Source organism: Pongo abelii, chromosome 20 (assembly GCF_028885655.2).
Source record: "Pongo abelii isolate AG06213 chromosome 20, NHGRI_mPonAbe1-v2.0_pri, whole genome shotgun sequence".
Taxonomy (NCBI): Eukaryota; Metazoa; Chordata; class Mammalia; order Primates; family Hominidae; genus Pongo; species Pongo abelii.
Genome location: NC_072005.2, coordinates 11,500,875 through 11,521,170, shown reverse-complemented (window position 1 = coordinate 11,521,170; position 20,296 = coordinate 11,500,875). Strand labels below are relative to the sequence as shown.

General features: G+C 52.6%; 1 protein-coding gene across 3 annotated transcripts in view; it reads left to right on the top strand.

Moving 5' to 3' along the window:
• The first annotated feature begins 1,131 nt into the window (after window positions 1-1,131).
• The window catches only part of ELAVL3 (ELAV like RNA binding protein 3), a 29,179-nt gene continuing 10,014 nt past the window's right edge, over window positions 1,132-20,296 (top strand). For 2 of the 3 annotated variants that reach the window (XM_024236876.3, XM_024236875.3), the window contains exons 1-3: window positions 1,132-1,578; window positions 15,364-15,583; window positions 15,916-16,019. In XM_024236876.3, the coding sequence (XP_024092644.1) occupies window positions 1,570-1,578; window positions 15,364-15,583; window positions 15,916-16,019 (333 nt within the window). In that variant the 5' untranslated portion in view covers window positions 1,132-1,569. The remainder of the gene's footprint in view (window positions 1,579-15,363; window positions 15,584-15,915; window positions 16,020-20,296) is intronic. The other variant, XM_054539751.2, reaches the window with a different exon arrangement.

Sequence of the window (20,296 nt, the reverse complement as noted above, 5' to 3'; positions counted from 1 at the left end):
ATTGGCTCGATCTCTAGGGCATCTTCCAGTAATTGGTTATCTCAAGGGCCGCCCCTGATTGGGCAAATTAGGCTCTCCTCGCTGGTGGCGCTCTCTGACAGTCTGGAGCCTAAAGGGCGTGCAGGAATGAGGATAGGGTGGGGACTGCCGCTCTCCAGTTAGGGGGTCTGGGCTACCTCGCCGGCAGCGCCCTCGACCGGACTGTCGGATTGCTGTCTGTGGTGCTGAAGTCTCACGCGCTGGCGACCCCGCCCCAGTGTGTGCTAGTTCCCGCGCCCCGACGTAAACATGCACCTGCGCCCGCGCACCAAAGGAGGCTGCGCCACCCCCAACGCCTTAGAGAGAGGCCAGGTTCCCCCTAGCAGAGAGCGAGCATGACTCCACAGTCAGGAGGACCAATCACGAGCCCAGAAAGCCAGGACATTTATGTGGCAGATCCACCCACCCCAGTTCTGTGGGGTCCGAGAAGGATCCGTGGTTTCCCAGAGCTGCATGGCTCCAGCGATGATCGTCCAGAACACTGAGCCCCAAACCTTTTCACCCCCTTCGGAGCAGTGCGGAGTTTCCTTGCACTGGAGAGTGCCAGTCCTTACCTTTTGAACCCTAGAAGGACCCAGTTCACTCAAAACCAACAGCGTCCCAGTCTCCTTCTGCAGAAGACTAGGGCCACAGTAGCCACCCTCCCCCGTGGTCTTGAGGTGGTCTACACCTGGTGCCTCCAAATCTGGGGACCCAGGCCTCTGCCTACTAAAATATTGGTTCCTGATCCCCTTTCCAGTTCCCTCAGTGGACAGCACCTCTGGAAGGTCGCATATTCAGGCCACTAATACCTCCTCGCTCTGTTGGCTCCTCCAGCTCCGGGGAGCCCGTCTCCTGGCCCGAAAGCCAGCCCAAGAAGGGGTGCCAAGGTAGGAAGCAAGGGCCTCGAGGGAAGGAGGGCCCAAATCTGGCAACCCGAGCACCTAGGATGCGCTTTTGGGGGATTCAGAGTCCCGACCAGTGCGCTCTCACTTCCACCTGCCGCGCCGTCGGGAGCCGCGAAAAGGCGGAGCTCGGTCGCCGCAGCCAATGAGCGACGCCGGCGCTGGCAGCTGCTGCTATAAAGGGCTGGGGGCGGCGGCGGCGCGGTCCAGAGCGCGGAGCGCGCAGCGCGGGCCGGAGGGAGGGAGGGAGGGTGGGCGAGGGGAGAGGACTTGAACACACGGGACCGGACAGGACCGACCGAGGGGCGGCGGCGAAAGGCAGAGCGCCGCGATCTCTGTCGGGAAGCGCAACCTCCCCGGGCCCCGCGGGGCCGCGCAGGGGGCGTCCTCAACCTCGCGCCCGCTCCCTCTTTCCATCCCCTGCCGCCCGCAGGCCACCCCGGGGCCCGGCCATCCGAGCGCGCATCCCCGGGTTCGGGCCCGTCCCTGGCCCTCGAGGGAGCCGCCGCCTTCATCGCCACATCTGCAGCGGCCGCACCAGAGGCCGCCCGGGCGGGACCCCAGCGTGAGCATCGGGCGCCCCCCTAGGAGTGCACGACCCCCGGAGCCCCCCTCAACACGGACCGCGCCCGCCGGGCACACAAGAATGGTCACTGTAGGTATTCCCCTGTCGCCGAAAGGGAATCGGGACGGGGAGGAGTTGGGCCCAGGCTCCGCGGAGATTGGGCGGGTGCGGCGGGGGGGGGGTAGGACCAGGCCTAGCTAGGCCCGGGTTGGGGGGGTAGGACCAAGCCTCGGGGCCTGAGAGTGGGCAGGGCCGCGCCCAGAGTGCTGAGGGCGCTTAGAGCTTGGTCTGAGGGGGCCTTAGGGAGCCTGACTGCGATTCGGGAGGCGTCCGACGCCGCCCTGGAGGCGGGATTGCCCCCTCTCCAGCAGGCCTGATGGGGGAGGGGCCGCGGCGGCTAAGGATGCTTCCTCCATCCAGGCCCAGACCCCGCAGGCCGCCCAGGCAAACGCAGGGCCCGATCACTGGTGCTGGGCCAAGCCAAAGCGACAAAGCGTCCCCGAGAGCCCTGGGAAAGCGGGTGGCGTCGGATCGCGCGCCCTGGGCCTCGGCCGCACCCGGGAGGCGGGCGTCTCGTCCTCGAGCCCGTCGACCTTGCGGCAAGCGGGGAGGGGAGAGGAGGGGGCGCGCCCGGAGGCCCCGCGGGCCCGCCGCCGCCGCTGCCGCGTCCCTTTGTTTCTCGGCGCTTCTTCGCGGGCCGCAGCCTCGCGCGGGCGCCTCGGGCTGCGGGGAGGGGGAGGGGAGAGGAGGGCCTGCGGGTTGGGGGGGCACCTCTCGGCTCTCGGGTCTCTGCCCCCCGGGAGATGGGGTGGGAGGCCGAGACAGCCCCCCTAGGCCAGGTCCAGGCTCCCCACCTCGCCAAGGCTCTGGGCCGCGAGGTGACCTTGAGCGCGGCCCGCCCGCCTGCTCGCCCGCACCGCTAGCCCCGCGCTCGGTGCTTTCAGCAGCCACGGAGCTGGTCAGCTCCCGAGCGCGCAGCCCCTCCCGCCCGGCCACGCCCTGCCTGGCCACGCCCTGGCACGCCCATCTAGGCCCCGCCCCCAGGGCCCCGGGGGCCCGGCCTCGCCCGAGCCCTCGGATTCCCACTCGGCAGCCCGGGCGTATCCCGGGGGCGGGGCTGGCCAGTTATAGCCCCACCCCGGCTCCACCCCCGCCCCTGCCGCGCGACTCCGCTCCCCGCGCCGCCGCGCGTCCTTTGTCTGGTCCCGGCGCCTGGGCCTCCCTCTTCCACTCTTCCTATCTCTCCGTCTCTGCGTGTGTGTCTCTGTGCATTGTGTCTCTTTCCGGGCCCCTTTTTCGAGTCGTGGCTAGCACTGGGGGTGGGGGCATGATTGGCGCTCCCTCCATGCCTAAGCCTCTCCCCTCCTGGACCCTGGGACCCGCCCACCTGGCTCTGAGAAATGAGGTCCCGGAGGCCTGGCTCACCTGCTGTGTGACCTCAGGCCGTTCCTTTCCCTCTCTGGGCCTCGTGCTGTTCACCCAGGTCTGGGAACTGGAGTGTGGCCTCCTGAGGATCTCAGAACTCCCGCAACAGTCCAGCATCTCCTAGACGTCCTCTGATCGGTTCTCTCATTTGAAAAAGGAAACTAATGCACAAAGGGAAAGAGGGTGTGGTCAGAGGTCACACAAGGGCCTTGAGGACCTAGGTTCTCCAGTGAGCGAGCCTTTGGGCAGAGATGTATCATGGGGACAGGCTGGGAGGAAGAGAGGTGATAAATTAAGACCAGGAGGACCCTGCATTGAAGAAGGGCCCAGAAGTAGGAGGCTCAGTCAGCACCACGTGGTAGCCCAGCCTCACCATGCATAGCCACTCAATGCCCTATTGTCGCCGGTACCCAGGCATCTGTCACTGTGACTGGGGCCAGGGGGCGCAGCTGGGGGCCGTGGGGGTCAGACACAGGAGGTTCTAGGAAAAAAGTGGCCTCAGGTGTGTTCCCTGCAAAACCCGTACGTCAGATGTATGTGCGATGGTGGAAAAGAGGAAGAGAGAATGATGAGGCCAGGGACACAGAACGGTTCAGAGAGAGGGCAGGACAGTGGAGAAGAGAGGGAAACAGAGGAAGAAAGAGGGAGAGAGAAACCAAAAGTCGGGGGAGACTTAGAAGCAGCACTGGAGAGAATGGGAAGCTTCCCTAACCCTCCATCTTTTATCTGCCCTCCTCCTCCCTGACTTTGCCACCCCCCCATCTCTGTCTGGGGCCAGTCGCCGAAGTCCCTTTGATGCCCATGTAGCCACCATCCCAGGCTGTGCACTTACTGCGGGCTGGGGCTGGGCGGGTGTGGCCTCCATCAATCTGATCCCCATTATCAGCTCAGCCGGCTCAGCCACAGAGGAAACGCGACACTGGTCCCGCTAAGCTCTGGCACAGATGGGAGGGAGAACGGGTGGTGGCCAGATTAGCAGGCTGGGCCTCAAGAACCTGGGTCTGAACCACCCAGTCATCTCTTCACTCTGCTCAGGTTGGGGACATCATGGGAGGGGGGCAGCCGGTAACTCTTTCGGCTCTGGGGTCATTGGATCAGGAGTCAGATGTTGACACCACCCCCTCCACCTCTTCCTGTCACCCTGGACAAATCATAGGTCCCTGTGACTAACCCTCAGTGTCCCCATCTGAGAAATGGAGGAGACCCTTCATACTGTCTCCTCCATTTCTTGTGGGAGGTCAATGAAAACTTTGCACATGCTCAGTGGAGTTAAAAAATAGGATCTAGCGCAGTGGCTCATGCCTGTAATCTCAGCACTTTGGGAGCCCAAGGTGGGTGGGTCACATGAGGTCAGGAGTTCGAGACCAGCCTGGCCAATATGGCGAAACACCGTCTCTACTACAAATATAAAAAGTTAGCTGGGCGTGATGGTGCACACCTGTGGTCCCAGCTACCTGGCTGAGGTGGAAGAATTGCTTGAACCTGGGAGGCAGAGGTTTCACTGAGTCAAGATCATGCCATTGCACTCCAGGCTGGGCAAGACCGCAAGACTCCATCTCAAAAAAAAAAAAAAAAAATAGGGATGTAGCATGTCCAGAAGCAGTGGCTTGTGTACTGCCAACTGCTTACTGGGCTCTTATAGCAAATATCAACAATTCAACATAGAACTCTTACCTCAATGAGCTTAAATGCAAATTCAAAATCCACCTCCAGGGCCAGTCATGGTGGCTCACACCTGTAATCTCAGCACTTTGGGAGGCTAAAGCAGGAGGATCGCAGCCTGGGCAACATGGCAAAACCTCATCTCTACAGAAAAAGAGAAAAATTAGCTGGCTGGGTGGTGCAAGCCTATAGTCCCAGCTACTTCGGAGGTTGAGGCAGAAGGAGGTTAAGGCTTCAGTGAGCCATGATCGCACCACTACACTCTAGACTGGGCAACAGAGCAAGACCCTGTCTCAAAAATAAACAAGGAAAAGAAAAACCCCACAAAACTCTTAATGAACCAGGATGCAAATTCAGAATCCAGCTCCATACATGTGAGATCTCTGTGCCATACCTTCCTTAAGGAAGAACAGAGAAGCATAGAGAGGTGACCTAACTGTCAGAGGACAGCATGAGGAGGGTGGAGTCTGGCATGTGTAGACCTCAGTAAATATTTGTTGAATTGAATTTTGAATTAATAGACTCAACCGATGGAGTGGGTTTAAATGTCGTGATGCCCAGCGCACGGCAGAGAGCAGGTACTCGGCTTCGCTTTGCTGTTATTATTTTGTTATTATATTACTGGTCTTTTCATTAGGAGAGTGGGCTCTAAAGTCCAAACCCTGAAACTGAATTTTTTTTTTATTTTTTATTTTATTTTTCTAATTTTTGAGACAGAGTCTTTCTCTGTCACCCAGGCTAGAGTGCAGTGGTGAAATCTCGGCTCACTGCAAACTCCGCCTCCCAGGTTCAAGTGATTCTCCTTCCTCAGCCTCTCAAGTAGTTGAGATTACAGGTGCCCACCACCATGCCTGGCTACTTTTTGTATTTTTAGTAGAGATGAGAGTCCGCTGTGTTGGCCAGGCTGGTCTCGAACTCCTGACCTCAGGTGATCCTCCCGCCTAGGCCTCCCAAAGTGTTGGGATTGCAGGCATGAGCCACCATGCCCAGCCTGAATTCTTGTTTCACCATTTGCCACCTGTGCAACCCTGTTCCTATTCCTTCATTATTTTTTTTTTTCCTTAAGAGTCAGGGTCTCACCCTCTCACCTAGGCTGGAGTGTAGTGGCATGATCACGCTCCCTGCATCCTCAAACTTCTGGGCTCAAGTTGATCCTCTCACCTCAGCCTCCCAAGTAGCTGGGACTACAGGCATGCACCACCACACTCAGCTAATTTTTTTGGAAATTTTTTGGTGGAAACAAGATCTCACTGTGTTGCCCAGGCTGCTCTCAAACTCCTAGGCTTAAGTGATCTTCCTGTCTCAGCCTCCCCAGTCACCCTGTCCCTTCATTGAGACTCTCTTTCCTCGTGTATTAAATGGAGAAAGGAATCTCGTCATGTTCAACAGCAGGAGAACCACCTGGAAGTTTCACATGAGGAATTTTTCCTGGCACACAACAGGCACCTCAATACATGGTTACGCGATCAGTTAAGTATTAATGTTAGGAGACGGGAATGCAGAGCTGTGCAGTGCACGTTACTGCATCACTGCAGGTGCCATGCAGACATTGCTAATCAACCCAATGCATGTTCCTTTTGAGGCCGGATGTGTCTTCAGAGTAGTCCTCCAGGCAGCCCTCCCAGGAGCAACTCAGCCAATTGGAGATGCAGGGGAGCTGACCTTCTGTGCCATCTGTTTTACAAGAGTAAATGGGCCAGGCATGGTGGCTCATGCCTGTAATACTAGCACATGCCTGTAATACCAGGCCAAGGCAGGCGGGTCACCTGAGGTCAGGAGTTAGAGATCAGCCTGGCTAACATGGCGAAACCATGTCTCTACTAAAAATACAAAAAATTAGCTGTGCATGGTGGCCCGCGCCTGTGGTCCCAACTACTTCGGAGGCTGAGGCAGGAGAATCGCTTGAACCTGGGAGGTGGAGGTTGCAGTGAGCCAAGATTGTGCCACCACACTCCAGCCTGGGTGACAGAGCAAGACTCTGTCTCAAAAAAAAAAAAAAAAGTAGATGGTGACTAGGTGCAGTGACTCATGCCTGTACTCCCAACACTTTGGAAGGCCGAGGCAGGAGGATCCCTTGAGACCAGGAGTTTGAGAACAGCCTGGGCAACGTAGCAAGATCTCATCTCTACAAAAAATAAAAAATTAGCTGTGCATGATGTATTGCACTTGTAGTCCTAGCTACTGGGGAGGCTGAGGTGAGAGAATCACTTGAGCCTGAGAGTTCAGGGTCAGCCTGGGCAACAAAAACAGCTCTGCAAACAGATCCAGGACTGAAATGAAGTTCCCTATTCATATGTCTCTGAATTCACTTTTGTCACCTGTAAAATGGAGAATGTGTTCTCAGTCTTTTAAGGTTGTTTGGAGAGTAACTGAAAATATGCCTCAAAGTATTTCCCACAGTGCCTGGCACACAGTAGATGCTCAGTGTAGTGAAATGCTCATTAAAATAGCAGTATTAGGCCGGGCGCAGTGGCTCATGCCTGTAGTCCCAGCACTTTGGGAGGCCGAGGCAGGCGGATCACGAGGTCAGGAGATTGAGACCATCCTGGCTAACACGGTGAAACCCCGTCTCTACTAAAAATACAAAAAATTAGCCAGGCGTGGTGGTGGGCGCCTGTAGTTCCAGCTACTCCGGAGGCTGAGGCAGGAGAATGGTGTGAACCCGGGAGGCGGAGCTTGCAGTGAGCCGAGATCGCTCCACTGCACTCCAGCCTGGGGGACAGAGTGAGACTCCGTCTCAAAAAAATAAAATAAAAAATAAAATAAAATAGCAGTATTGCCCCATGCAATGGCACATGCCTGTAGTCATAGCTACTTGAGAGGCTGAGATGAGAGGACTGCTTGAGTCCAGGAGTTGGAGGCTGCAGTGCGCTACGATTGCACCTGTGAATAATAACTGCACTCCAGGCTGGGCAACATAGAGAGACCCCATCTTTAAATAAAAGAATAATAGGCCAGGCATGGTGGCTCACAACTGAATTCTTTATTTTTATTTATTTATTTTTTTTTTTTTTGAGACAGAGTCTCACTCTGTCACCCAGGCTGGCGTGCAATGCTGGAGTGCAATGGCATGGTCTCAACTCACTGCAACCTCTGCTTCCCAAGCAATTCTGCCTCAGCCTCCCTAGTAGCTGGAATTAGAGGCACCCATCAGTACGCCCGGCTAATTTTTTTGTATTTTTAGTAGAGACAGGGTTTCACCATGTTGGCAAGGCTGGTCTGGAACTCCTGACCTCGTGATCTGCCTGCCTCGGCCTCCCAAAGTGCTGGGATTACAGACGTGAGCAACCGTGCCTGGCTACAACTGAATCCTTAGCACTTTGGGAAACTAAGGTGGGAGGATCACTTGAGGCCAGGAGTTTGAGATCAGCCTGGTAACATAGCAAGATCCCATCTCTACAAAAAATAAAGAAAATTAGCCAGGCATGATGGCACATGCCTGTAGTCCCAGCTTCTCAGGAGGCTGAGGTGTAAGAATCACTTCAGCCCCGGAGGTTTAGGCTGAAATGAGTCATGATCATACCACTGCACCCCAGTCTGGGTGACAGAGCGAGACCCCGTCTCTAATAATAATAATAAATAATGTAGGTGTATTATGAGGTACGGATGATGGATGTGACAAGCCTGCTTTTAATTCCCATGATCATGCCCATGACAGACATAACTAACCAATTCCAGATGCTTTCCAGCATATGGCTTTAGCTCCTACCCCAGGCCAGTGTGACTATAATTTGGAGTTTGCAGCAAAATGGAGCAGAGGCTCAGAAGCACTAAGTAGTCTATCTGAGGACACACAGCTGGGAAATGTTAGAGCTGGCACCGTTCTTGGTTGGCAGTGGAAGTTGGAAATGCACACTCTGGATCAGAAAAACTCATATGCAAATCCCTGTTCCACCATTTATATGCTGCATGATCTTTGGCAATTTTTAAAATATCTCAGTTTCCTCATGTATTAAGTGGGGGTGAAGTGGGGGAGGAAAAATTCTCTTTTTAGGATTGTTGTGAATAAGAACAGAAAACTTGCATGTAGAGTGCTTTGCACAGTGCCTGGCACACAGTAGTAGCCAATATTTGGGAACAATTGAGATATTGGAGCTTGAGTCAGGGATGGCTGAGATAATATGTACCTGCTGGCTGTTTCTAGTTGTGTGGCCACAGCAGACATTGCTAATCAATCACAGTGATCTTTCGTACTGAAAACTGTATGTGATTTCTTTTCCTTTTTCTTTTCTTTTCTCTTTTCTTTTTTTGAGAGGGAGTCTCACTCTGTCGCCCAGACTGGAGTGCAGTGGTGTGATCTCAGCTCATTGCAAGCTCCGCCTCCCAGGTTCACACCATTCCCCTGCCTCAGCCTCCGGAGTAGCTGGGACAACAGGTGCCCACCACCATGCCTGGCTAATTTTTTGTATTTTTAGTAAAGACGGAGTTTCGCCGTGGTTAGCCAGGATGGTCTCGATCTCCTGACCCCGTGATCTGCCCGCCTCGGCCTCCCAAAGTGCTGGGATTACAGGTGTGAGCCACCGTGCCCTGCCTCTTTTCTTTTCTTTTTGAGACAGAGTCTCACTCTGTCACCCAGGCTGGAGTGCAGTGGTGTGATCTCAGCTCACTGCAATCTCCACCTCCCAGATTCAAGCGATTCTCCCGCCTCAGCCTCCCAAATAGCTGGGATTACAGGTGCCCACCACCCCACCTGGCTACTTTTTGTATTTTTAGTAGAGACGGGGTTTCACCATGTTTGATCAGGATGGTCTCAAACTCCTGACCTCTGGCAATCCACCCCCCTTGGTCTCCCAAAGTGCTGAGATTACAGGCATGAGCCACCACGCCCGGCTTCTTCTTCTTCTTCTTCTTCTCCCTCTCCCTCTCCCTCTCCCTCTTCTTCTTTTTTTTTGTTCGACAGTGTCTCACTATGTTGCCCAGGCTGGAGTACAGTGGTGCCATCATGGCTTACTGCAACCTCCACCTCCTGGGCTCAAGCAATCCTCCTGTCTCACCATCCTGAGTACCTGGGACCACAGGTGCAAGCCACCATGACTAGCTAATTTTAAGATTTCTTGTAGAGACAAGATCTCACTGTGTTGCCCAGGCTGAGCTTGAACTCCTGAGCTCAACCAATCCTCCCACCTCGGCCTCCCAAAGTACTGGGATTACAGGCATGAGCCAGCACGACTGGCCTAAATGTGGTTTCTGAATTCTTCTTAATTCATTCCTCCAGGAAGACACTACCAATCAGTATGTGGGTTTGTTTTTGAGACGGAGTCTTACTCTTGCCCAGGCTGGAGTGCAGTGGTACGATCTTGGCTCACTGCAACCTCCGCCTCCCGGGTTCAAGCAATTCTCCTGCCTCAGCTTCCTGAGTAGCTCGGATTACAGGCGTCCACTACCACACCTGGCTAATTTTGTATTTTTAGTAGAGACAGTTTCGCTGTGTTAGCCAGGCTGGTCTCAAACTCCTGACCTCAGATGATCCACCCGCCTCAGCCTCCCAAAGTGCTGGCTGGGATTACAGCCGTGACCCACCACGCCTGGCCCAGTTCAGGTTTTCAAGTGAGGGCAAACCTATGTGCCAACTGTGCCACTGAAGAAGATGTAAGGAAATGCTGGCTACTTGACCTTCTTATGTCCCTGACAGTTAAGGTCAGTCAAATCCCAGCACTGTTTCCTGCTGATTTCTGAAGTGGCTTTAAAATTCTCCTCTACATAGCCCTTCATATAGCCCTTGCCAATTGTTCTGAATTTTCAGCAAAGTGAAACAGAGGCCCTAGCAGGCATATCCAAAGACGCATAGTGAGTTGTCAGAGCCAGTACCAGCCTGGTTGACTGTTACAGTAAGAAAATTGGGCCAGGTTCAGTGGCTCGTGCCTGTAATCCCAACACTTTGTGAGCCTGAGGCATGAGGATTGCTTGAGGCTGTGAGTTTGAGACCAGCCTGGGCAACATAGTGACACCCCATCTCTACAAAAAAAAATTTTTTTTTTGAGACAGATTCTCTCTGTGTCGCCCAGGCTGGAGTGCAATGGCACGATCTCGGCTCACTGCAAACTCCGCTTCCCAGGTTCAAGCAATTCTCCTGCCTCAGCCTCCTGAGTAGCTGGGATTACAGGCGCGCGTCACCACACCCCACTAATTTTTGTATTTTTAGTAGAGATGGGGTTTCACCACGTGGGTCAGGCTGGTCTCGAACTCCTGACTTCATGATCCACCCGCCTCGGCCTCCCAAAGTGCTGGGATTACAGGCATGAGCCACTGCGCCTGGCTCAAAAAAAAAAAAAATTTTTTTTTTGAGATGGAGTCTTGCTCTGTTGCCCAGGCTGGAGTGCAATGATGTAATCTCAGCTCACTGCAACCTCCACCTCCCTGGTTCAAGCATTTCTCCTGCCTCAGCCTCCTGAGTAGCTGAGATTACAGGCGCACATCACCATGCCCGGCTAATTTTTGTATTTTTAGTAGAGACGGGATTTCACCATATTGGCCAGGCTGGTCTCAAACTCTGACCTCGTGATCCACCCACCTTGGCCTCCCAAAGTGCTGGGATTACAGGCATGAGCCACTGCGTCTGGCCCAAAAAAATTTTTAAAAATTAGCCAGGCATGGTGGCGCCCACCTGTAGTCCTAGCTACTTGGGAGACTGAGGCAGGAAGAATGCTTGAACCCGGGAGTTTGAGGCTACAGTGAACTACGATCACACCACTGCACTCCAGCCTGGGTAACAGAGCAAGACTCTGTCTCTAAAAAAAGAAAAGAAAATTGTAGAGTGGTCTTCACATTCGGAGGGTCTGCATTTCATTTCCAGTGCCACAGCAGATAGCCTATATGACTTCAGCACGTTCCTTAACATCCTTAAGCCTCAGATTCTCCATCTATCATAGCAAAATTAACTTATACCATTTAATAATTAATTATTTTATTTTATTTTATTTTATTTTGAGATGGAGTTTCGCTCTTGTTGCCCAGGCTGGAGTGCAATGGCGGGATCTCGGCTAACTGCAACCTCCGCCTCCCAGGTTCAAGCAATTCTCTTGCCTTAGGCTCCTGAGTAGCTGGGATTACAGACATGCGCCACCACGCCCGGCTAATTTTTTTTTTTTTTTTTTTTTTTTGTATTTCTAGTAGCGACGGGGTTTCTCCATGTTGGTCGGGCTGGTCTCGAACTCCCGACCTCAGGTGATTTGTCTGCCTCGGCCTCCCAAAGTGCTAGGATTATGAGCGTGAGCCACCGTGCCTGGCCTTATTTATTTATTTTATTACTATTATTTTTAAATGGAGTCTCGCTCTGTCACCTAGCCTGGAGTGCAATGGCACGATCTCAGCTCACCACAGCCTCCGCTTCCCAGGTTCAAGCAATTCTTGTGCCTCAGCCTCCCGAGTAGCTGGGATTACAGGCATGTGCCACCACACTTGGCTAATTGTTGTATTTTTAGTAGAGACGGGGTTTCACCATAGTGGCCAGGCTAGTCTTGAACTCCTGACCTCCAGTGATCCTCCTGCCTCAGCCTCCCAAACTGCTGGGATTACAGGCTTGAGCCACTGCCCCCAGCTTTATTTATTTAGTTTTGAGACAGGGTCTCACTCTGTCACCCAGGCAGGAGTGCAGTGGTGTGATTACGGTTTACTGCAGCCTTGACCTCCCGACCTCAGGTGATCCTCCCACCTCAGCCTCCCAAGTATCTTTGCTACAGGCACACAACATCACATTCAGCTAGTTTTTAAATTTTTAGCAGAGACAGGGTTTCGCCATGTTGCCCAGGCTGGTCTCGAGCTCCTGAGTGCAAGCAATCCGTCCACCTTGGCCTCCCAAAGTGCTGGAATTACAGGCGTGAGCCACTGTACCCAGCCAACTTCTACCATTTTAGAGTCTTTGTGTGAATTAAATAAACAGCATGTCCTCCTCAACATATATGTAAAAAAAATGCTAAACCACCAAAAAATTCAGCAAATTAAATCAAGCAATGTATATAAACAAAACTACAATATGCATGACCAAGTTTGGTTTATCCCATCAAGATTGGCTTAATATTAGAAAATCAATTAACGGCTGGGCACGGTGGCTCACGCCTGTAATCCCAGCACTTTGGGAGGCTGAGGCGGGTGGATCACCTGAGGTTAAGAGTTCGAGACCAGCGTGACCAACATGGAGAAACCCCGCCTGTACTAAAAATACAAAATCAGCCGGGCATGGTGGCGCATGCCTGTACTCCCAGCTACTCAGGAGGCTAAGGCAGGAGAATCACTTGAACCTGGGAGGCGGAGTTTGGGGGGAGACGAGATTGCGCCATTGCACTCCAGCCTGGGCAACAAGAGCAAAACTCCGTCCCGCCCCCCCCGCAAAAAAGAAGAAAATCAATTAACATAATTCATGACATTAATGTATTAAAGCCAAAAAATGGGCTGTGTGCGGTGACTCATGCCAGTAATCCCAACACTATGGGAGGCCAAAGCAGGAGGATTGCTTGAGCCCAGGAGTTCGAGACCAGCCTGGGCAATATGCCAAAACCCCGTCTTTACTAAAAATACAAAGAAAAAAAAAATAACCAGGCTTGGAGGCGCATACCTGTAGCCCCAGGTACTGGGGAGGCTGACGTGGGAGGATTGCTAGAGCCTGGAAGGCAGAGGTTGCAGTGAACCAAGATTGCCCTACTGCACTTCAGCCTGGGTAACAGAGCGAGACTTTGTCTCAAAAATTAATTAATTAATTAATTAAAGCTAAAAAATGGTTTCGGTTGATGTAAAAAAAGTCAATAAAATTCAACATCCTTTTTTTAAAAAGTCTTAGGATCTAGGAATAAAAGAAAATGTTCTTAACCTGATAAAGGCCATCTAGAAAAAAACCCATAGCAAAGATAATGTTTAGCTGCAAAATGTTTAAAGCACCTCCCTTAACATCAGGAATAAAGGGCCGGGTGTGGTGGCTTACGCCTGTAATCCCAGCACTTTGGCAGGCTGAGGCGGGCAGATCACGAGGTCAGGATTTCAAGACCAGCCTAGCCAGCCTGGCCAACACAGTGAAACCCCGTCTCTACTAAAAACACAAAAAAAATTGCCGGGCGTGGTGGTGGAAACCTGTAGTCCCAGCTACTTGGAAGGCTGAGGCAGGAGAATTGCATGAACTTGGGCGGCAGAGGTTGCAGTGAGCCAAGATCGTGCCATTGCACCCCAGCCTGGGTGACACAGGGAGACTCTGTCTTAAAAAAAAAAAAAATCAGGAATAAAGAAGCCACTATCACACTGTAGCCCCTGAAATGACAAGAAAAATAGATAACAGGTATAGAATGAAGACGAAAAAATAAAATTGTTATTATTTGAAGATGTTTTATGTTATACAATAAAAGCAAAAGAACAAAATAGCTCAGTGGGAAAACTGGGGGTGGCAAGGGGAGATGGAGGCAGGTAAATGACTAGTAAGAAACTTATGCATGAAGCAAAAGACATAATTAGCACATTTGGGATAGGAATTACCTTTGGTGGGAGCAGGCAAATAAATATGTTTAGGGAAGGGCTTATGAGGCTTCAAAGCTACTAAAAGGGCCAGGCGTGATGGCTCACACCTGTAATCCCAGCACTTTGGGAGGCCAAGGTGGGAGGATCACTGGAGCCCAAGAGTTTGAGACCGGCCTGGGCCACATAGTGAGACCCCATCTCTACAAATAATTTTAAAATTAACCGGACATGGTGGCATGCGCCTATAGTTCCAGCTACTTGGGAGGCTGAGGTGGGAGGATTGCTTGAGCCTGGAAGGTCGAAGATGCAGTCAGACTTGATGGCACCACTGCACTCCAGCCTGGGTGACAGAGCGAGACCCTTTTTCTAAAATAAAAGCTACTAAAAATGGGGCCAGACGCGGTGGTTCATGCCTGTAATCCCAGCACACTGGGAGGCGGAGGTGGGTGGATCACCTGAGGTCAGGAGTTCCAGACTAGCCTGGCCAACATGCTGAAACCGCATCTCTACTAAAAATATAAAAATTAGCTGTGCATAGTGGCATGCACCTGTAATCCTAGCTACTCTGGAGGCTGAGGCAGGAGAATCGCTTGAACCCAAGAGGCGGAGGTTGCAGCAAGCCGAGATCGCACCCCTGCACTCCAGCCTGGGTGACAGAGCAACTAACTAACAAACAACAACAAAAACAAAGAAAGCTACTAAAAGTGTTAGATTTACTTTTCTGAGAGCGAAAGTATTTATTTTATTTTATTTTTGAGATGGAATTTCACTCTTGTTGCCCAGGCTGGAGTACAATGGCGCAATCTCGGCTCACCACAACCTCTGCCTTCCAGGTTCAAGCGATTCTCCTGCGTCAGCCTCCCGAGTAGCTGGGATTACAGGCATGCGCCACCACGCCTGGCTAATTTTGTATTTTTAGTAGAGATGAGGTTTCTCCATGTTGGTCCGGCTGGTCTCGAACACCCGACCTCAGGTGATCTGCCCGCCTCGGCTTCCCAAAGTGCTGAGATTAGGGGCGTGAGCCACTGCGCCCGACGTGAAAGTGTTTCTGGTGTGAAAGCGTTTATTATTCTGTAAATGCACAGGTTGATTTTAGGCCTCCGTTTGCATATATAGTAGTCATATAAGTGATTTCTTGCAGTAAAAACATCAGGTGCTTTGTTTCCCCCCAATGCTTATTCCAATATATGGAATCCCATCATTATTCCGATCATTAGAATAATAAAGTGACCCCTCCCCATGACGAAGCCCCTATAAGACATGGCTAATTCATCACCACCGAGCCACTCATTCCTGCAGGCCCCTGGTGTGGGGACTGGGCGGTGAGCGGATGCGACCTGTTATCTCCAGCAGATACTGGGGGCCATGGAGTCTCAGGTGGGGGGGGGCCCGGCCGGCCCGGCCCTGCCCAACGGGCCACTCCTTGGTACAAATGGAGCCACTGACGACAGCAAGACCAACCTCATCGTCAACTACCTGCCCCAGAACATGACCCAGGATGAGTTCAAGAGTCTCTTCGGCAGCATTGGCGACATCGAGTCCTGCAAGTTGGTTCGGGACAAGATCACAGGTGTGGCTGCTGGAGTTGCAGGGGGGAACAGAGGTGGAAGCCTCAGAAATACAGAGGTGATGGGGGCAGGTGGGACCCTTGCTGAGGTGTCTCAGGGGTAATCGAGGCAGGAGGTGGTCTAGGGATGTGAGGTCTGATGGGGAGATGGGTGTACCCCCTAGGTGAGGGTCTCGGGAGCGATGGAGGCAGATGGGACTCTAGCATCGAAGGTGTGATCTGGAAACAGGAAGGTGTGAACTTGGTGGGGAGGGGACAGTCTCTCAGGCCTGAGGGGGGACACTGGCAGGTGTCAAGGCTGGGTGGGAAGGTCATCATTCTGGTTCTGCCCACAGGGCAGAGCCTTGGCTACGGGTTTGTGAACTATTCTGACCCCAATGATGCAGACAAAGCCATCAACACCCTCAACGGCCTCAAATTACAGACGAAGACCATCAAGGTTGGTGCCTCCTTCTCCAATCCCTCCACGACCACCCACCCCAACTGACTGTCCCCAACCCCCTACTGCCACCTACTCGCCCCCACACATCCATGTCCACTGCCTTTCAGGACTCATCCCCAGAGGGGCTCAAATCTCCCCTCCAAGGCTTCCCAGCTGGGGTGGGGGCAATGGCTTTCCCTCTCTAAACCTCAGTTTCCTCACCTGTCAATGGGGACAGTACCGGCTCCACGATCTCTGGAGGCTCAGGGAGTCAGCCAGGCCCTGTAGGGCGAGTGACCAGGGTCCTGTGAGCAGTCCCCTCCCTGCTTTTGTCATGGAAATGGAGGTGGGGGCCCATCTGCCATCTGGAGCCTAATTAGGGTCTGGGAGGGCGGGATTATGGGCGGCCCATCCCCCACTTTGTGCAACACCCCTCCCCCAGGACCTCCCTTCTCAGCAGCTGCAGCTGGGATCCTACAAGCCCAGGTTCCCTGGGGGGGAATCGTCATGGAAACCCCCCTCTCTGTGTTCGCCTAGGGGTGTTTGGGCTCCGCCCTGCAAATCTGCTCCCGGACCCTGGAGGAAGCCAGGGTGGGGGGGTGGCCCATCTGGCCCCTAGTTCAACGTGGGAACAGAGGTGCAGGAATCTCTTCCCTTTCCTGATGTGGGGGGTTGGGGATTGGGGTGGGGGAGTGAAGTTGTGACCCAGTGGGTCCGTTCATGGCCAGTGAGACCCAGAAGCCCCAGGGCATGAGGACCCCAGACCCCAGCGACATTGAGATGCAGCGTGTGTGTGCGTGCGTGTGTGTATGTGTGTGCGTGTGTGTGTGTATGTGTACGCATGTGTGTATGTGTGTATGCATGTGTGTGTGCGTGTGTGTATGTGTGGTGTATGTGTGTGTGGTGTGTGTGTATATGTGTGTATGTGTGTGGTGTATGTGTGCGGTGTGTATGTGTGTGGTGTGTGTGTGTGTGCGGTGTGTATGTGTGTGGTGTGTGTGTATGTGTGTGCGGTGTGTATGTGTGTGTGGTGTGTATGTGTGTGTGCAGTGTGTATGTGTATGTGTGTGGTATGTGTGTATGTGTGTGGTGTATGTGTATGTGTGTGGGGTGTGTGTATGTGTGGTGTGTGTGTGGTTTGTGTGTATGTGTGTGGTGTGTTTGGTGTGTGTATGTATGTGGTGTGTATGTGTGTGGTGTGTGTGGTGTGTATGTGTGTGTGGTGTGTGTGTGGTGTATGTGTGATGTGTGTGGTGTGTGTATGTGTGTGGTGTGTGTATGTGTGTGTGGTGTATGTGTGTGGTGTGTGTGGTCTGGTGTGTGTGTGGTGTATGTGTGTGCAGCGTATGTGTGTGGTGTGTGTATGTGTGTGTGGTGTGTGTGTGTGATGTGTGTGTGGTGTATGTGTGTGTGTGGTGTGTGTGTGTGATGTGTGTGTGGTATGTGTGGTGTGTGTGTGTGGTGTATGTGTGTGTGTGATGTGTGTGGTGTGTGTGTGGTGTGTGTGGTGTGTATGTGTGTAGTGTGTGTGTGATGTCTGTGTGGTGTGTGTGTGTGGTGTATGTGTGTATGATGTGTGTGTGGTGTGTGTGTGGTCTGGTGTGTGTGTGGTGTGTGTATGTGTGTGTGGTGTGTGTGTGTGTGATGTGTGTGTGGTGTGTGTGATGTGTGTGGTGTATGTGTGTGGTGTATGTGTGATGTGTGTGGTATGTGTGGTGTGTGTGTGTGGTGTGTGCGGTGTGTGTGTGTGGTGTATGTGTGTGTGTGATGTGTGTGGTGTATGTGTGTGCGTGGTGTGTGTGTGTGGTGTGTATGTGTGTAGTGTGTGTGTGTGTGTGTGTGGTGTATGTGTGTGTGTGATGTGTGTGTGGTGTATGTGTGTGTGGTGTGTGTGATGTGTGTGTGGTGTATGTGTGTGTGGTGTGTGTGATGTGTGTGTGGTGTATGTGTGTGTGGTGTGTGTGTGTGGTGTGTGTGGTGTGTGTGTGTGGTGTGTGTGGTGTGTGTGGTGTGTGTGGGGTGTGTGTGTGTGTGTGTGTGTGTCATCTTGAGTTCTGAGATACAGTGTTTATGATCCAGGTGTCCCGTGACTCACTGTGGCTCTGGCTGTGATACAATGGTTGTGGGACACTGTCTATGCGAGTGGCTGTGGCCAGGCACAGTGGCCCACACCTATAATCCCAGCACTTTGGGAGGCCGAGGCAGGAGGATCACTTGAGCCCAAGAGTTTGAGACCAACCTGGGCAACATGATAAAACCCTGTTCCTAAGAAAAAAAAAATTTAATTAGCTGGGCGTAGCATCTTGCACCTGTAGTCCCAACTACTTGGGAGGCTGAGTGGGGAGGATCACTTAAGCTGAGGCGGCCGAGGCTACAGTGAGTCATGTTTGCACCACTGCACTCCAGCCTCGGCAACAGAGCAAGACCCTGTCTAAAAAAAAAAAAATGTGTATATATATGTATGTATATATATATATATATATAGAGAGAGAGAGAGAGAGAGAGAGAGAGAGGCTGCTGTCAAGTGGATCTGTGTATTTAAGACTTCGGGTAGATTCCTATGTGTCTGTAGGATAAGGTTTTTTGTGTGTTTTTGTTTTTGTTTTTGAGACAGAGTCTCCCTCTCTCACCCAGGCTGGATTGCAATGGCGCGATCTTGGCTCACTGCAACCTCTGCCTCCCAGGCTCAAGCGATTCTCCTGCCTCAGCCTCCCGAGTAGCTGGGATTATAGGCACCCGCCACCACACCTGGCTAATTTTGTATTTTTAGTAAAGACGGGGTTTCTCCATGTTGGTCAGGATGGTCTTGAACTCCTGACCTCATTATCCACCCACCTCAGCCTCCCAAAGTGCTGGGATTACAGGCGTGAGCCACTGCACCCGGCCCAGGATGAGGTGCTTATTATTTGACAGGTGCATGTGACACTGTGACTCCGGCTGTGACCTGGTGGGGCCTCAGGGATGCGTCTGGCTCTGGCAGGATGTTTGTGTGTCACCGCGATGTTGTGTGGGTGTGTCTATCTGTGCCCTGCTCTGAGGGATTGAGTGTGACATTGTGTGCTTGTGCTGCGCTGTGATGGGTATGTGGTTCTATCACCTTCACTGTAATTCTCTGAGACTCCCTCCTGAACGTTGCTGAGAATGTGACAGTGGCCTGTGGCACCCTCTGGCTGGTTTCATCTCTGAGGCTGTGCAGTGGGGCGGCACTGCATGGCCTTCTGTCTGTCCCTGGGTGTTTTTGCCTGTGTGATGGTGTTGCGCGGTCAGTCCGGACTGGGCGCTATGGCAGCTGCCCAAAATATCTCCAGCTGCCTGCCACGGGCCAGGCCCCATCCCAGGGTGGGGTGTGGGTGGAGTTTGGTCCATCCTTGCCCTTGGGAAACCCATGTCATGGACGGATGGAAAAGGCCTGTGAAAAACTCCTCTGTGTCTCAGACGGTGCTGGACCTCCAATACCCACCCCCGATCTTACCCCCAAATCTACTCCCTCAACCCAAATCTGATTTATCAGCAAGTACCCTCACAGCTCCTAGCCCCATGGGAGAGAAAAAAAGAAGAGAAAACCGTCAAATACATTGACATGATTTCTTTCTTTCTTTCTTTCTTTCTTTCTTTTTTTTTTTTTTGAGACGGAGTCTCACTCTGTCACCCGGGCTGCAATGCAGTAGCGCGATCTCGGCTCACTGCAACCTCCGCCTCCCAGGTTCAAGCAATTTTCCTGCCTCAGCCTCCCGTGTAGCTGGGACTACAGGCGCCGGCCACCACGCACAGCTAATCTTTGTATTTTTTTTAGTAGAGACGGGATTTCAGCATGTTGGTCAGGCTGTTCTCGAACTCCCGACCTCAGATCATCCACCCGCCTCAGCCTCCCAAAGTGCTGGGATTACAGGCGTGAGCCACGGTGCCCAGCATGGACATGATTTATTTCTTAATTAATTAATTTTTTTTTTTTTTTTTGAGATGGAATCTTGCTCTGTTACCCAGGCTGGAGTACAGTGGAGCGCTCTTGGCTCACTGCAATTCCGCCTCTCAGGTTCAAGTGATTCTCCTGCCTCAGCCTCCTGAGTAGCTGGGATTACAGGCGCCTACCACCACGCCCGGCTAATTTTTCATTTTTAGTAGAGATGGGGTTTCACCGTGTTGGCCAGGGTGGTCTCCAACTCTTGACCTCAAGTGATCTGCCCACCTCGGCCTCCCAAAGTGCTGGGATTACAGACGTGAGCCACCGTGCCTGGCATGGCTGTGATTTTAAAAATCACTATTATGGACATGACAGTGGCTGATGTGATTGTCTT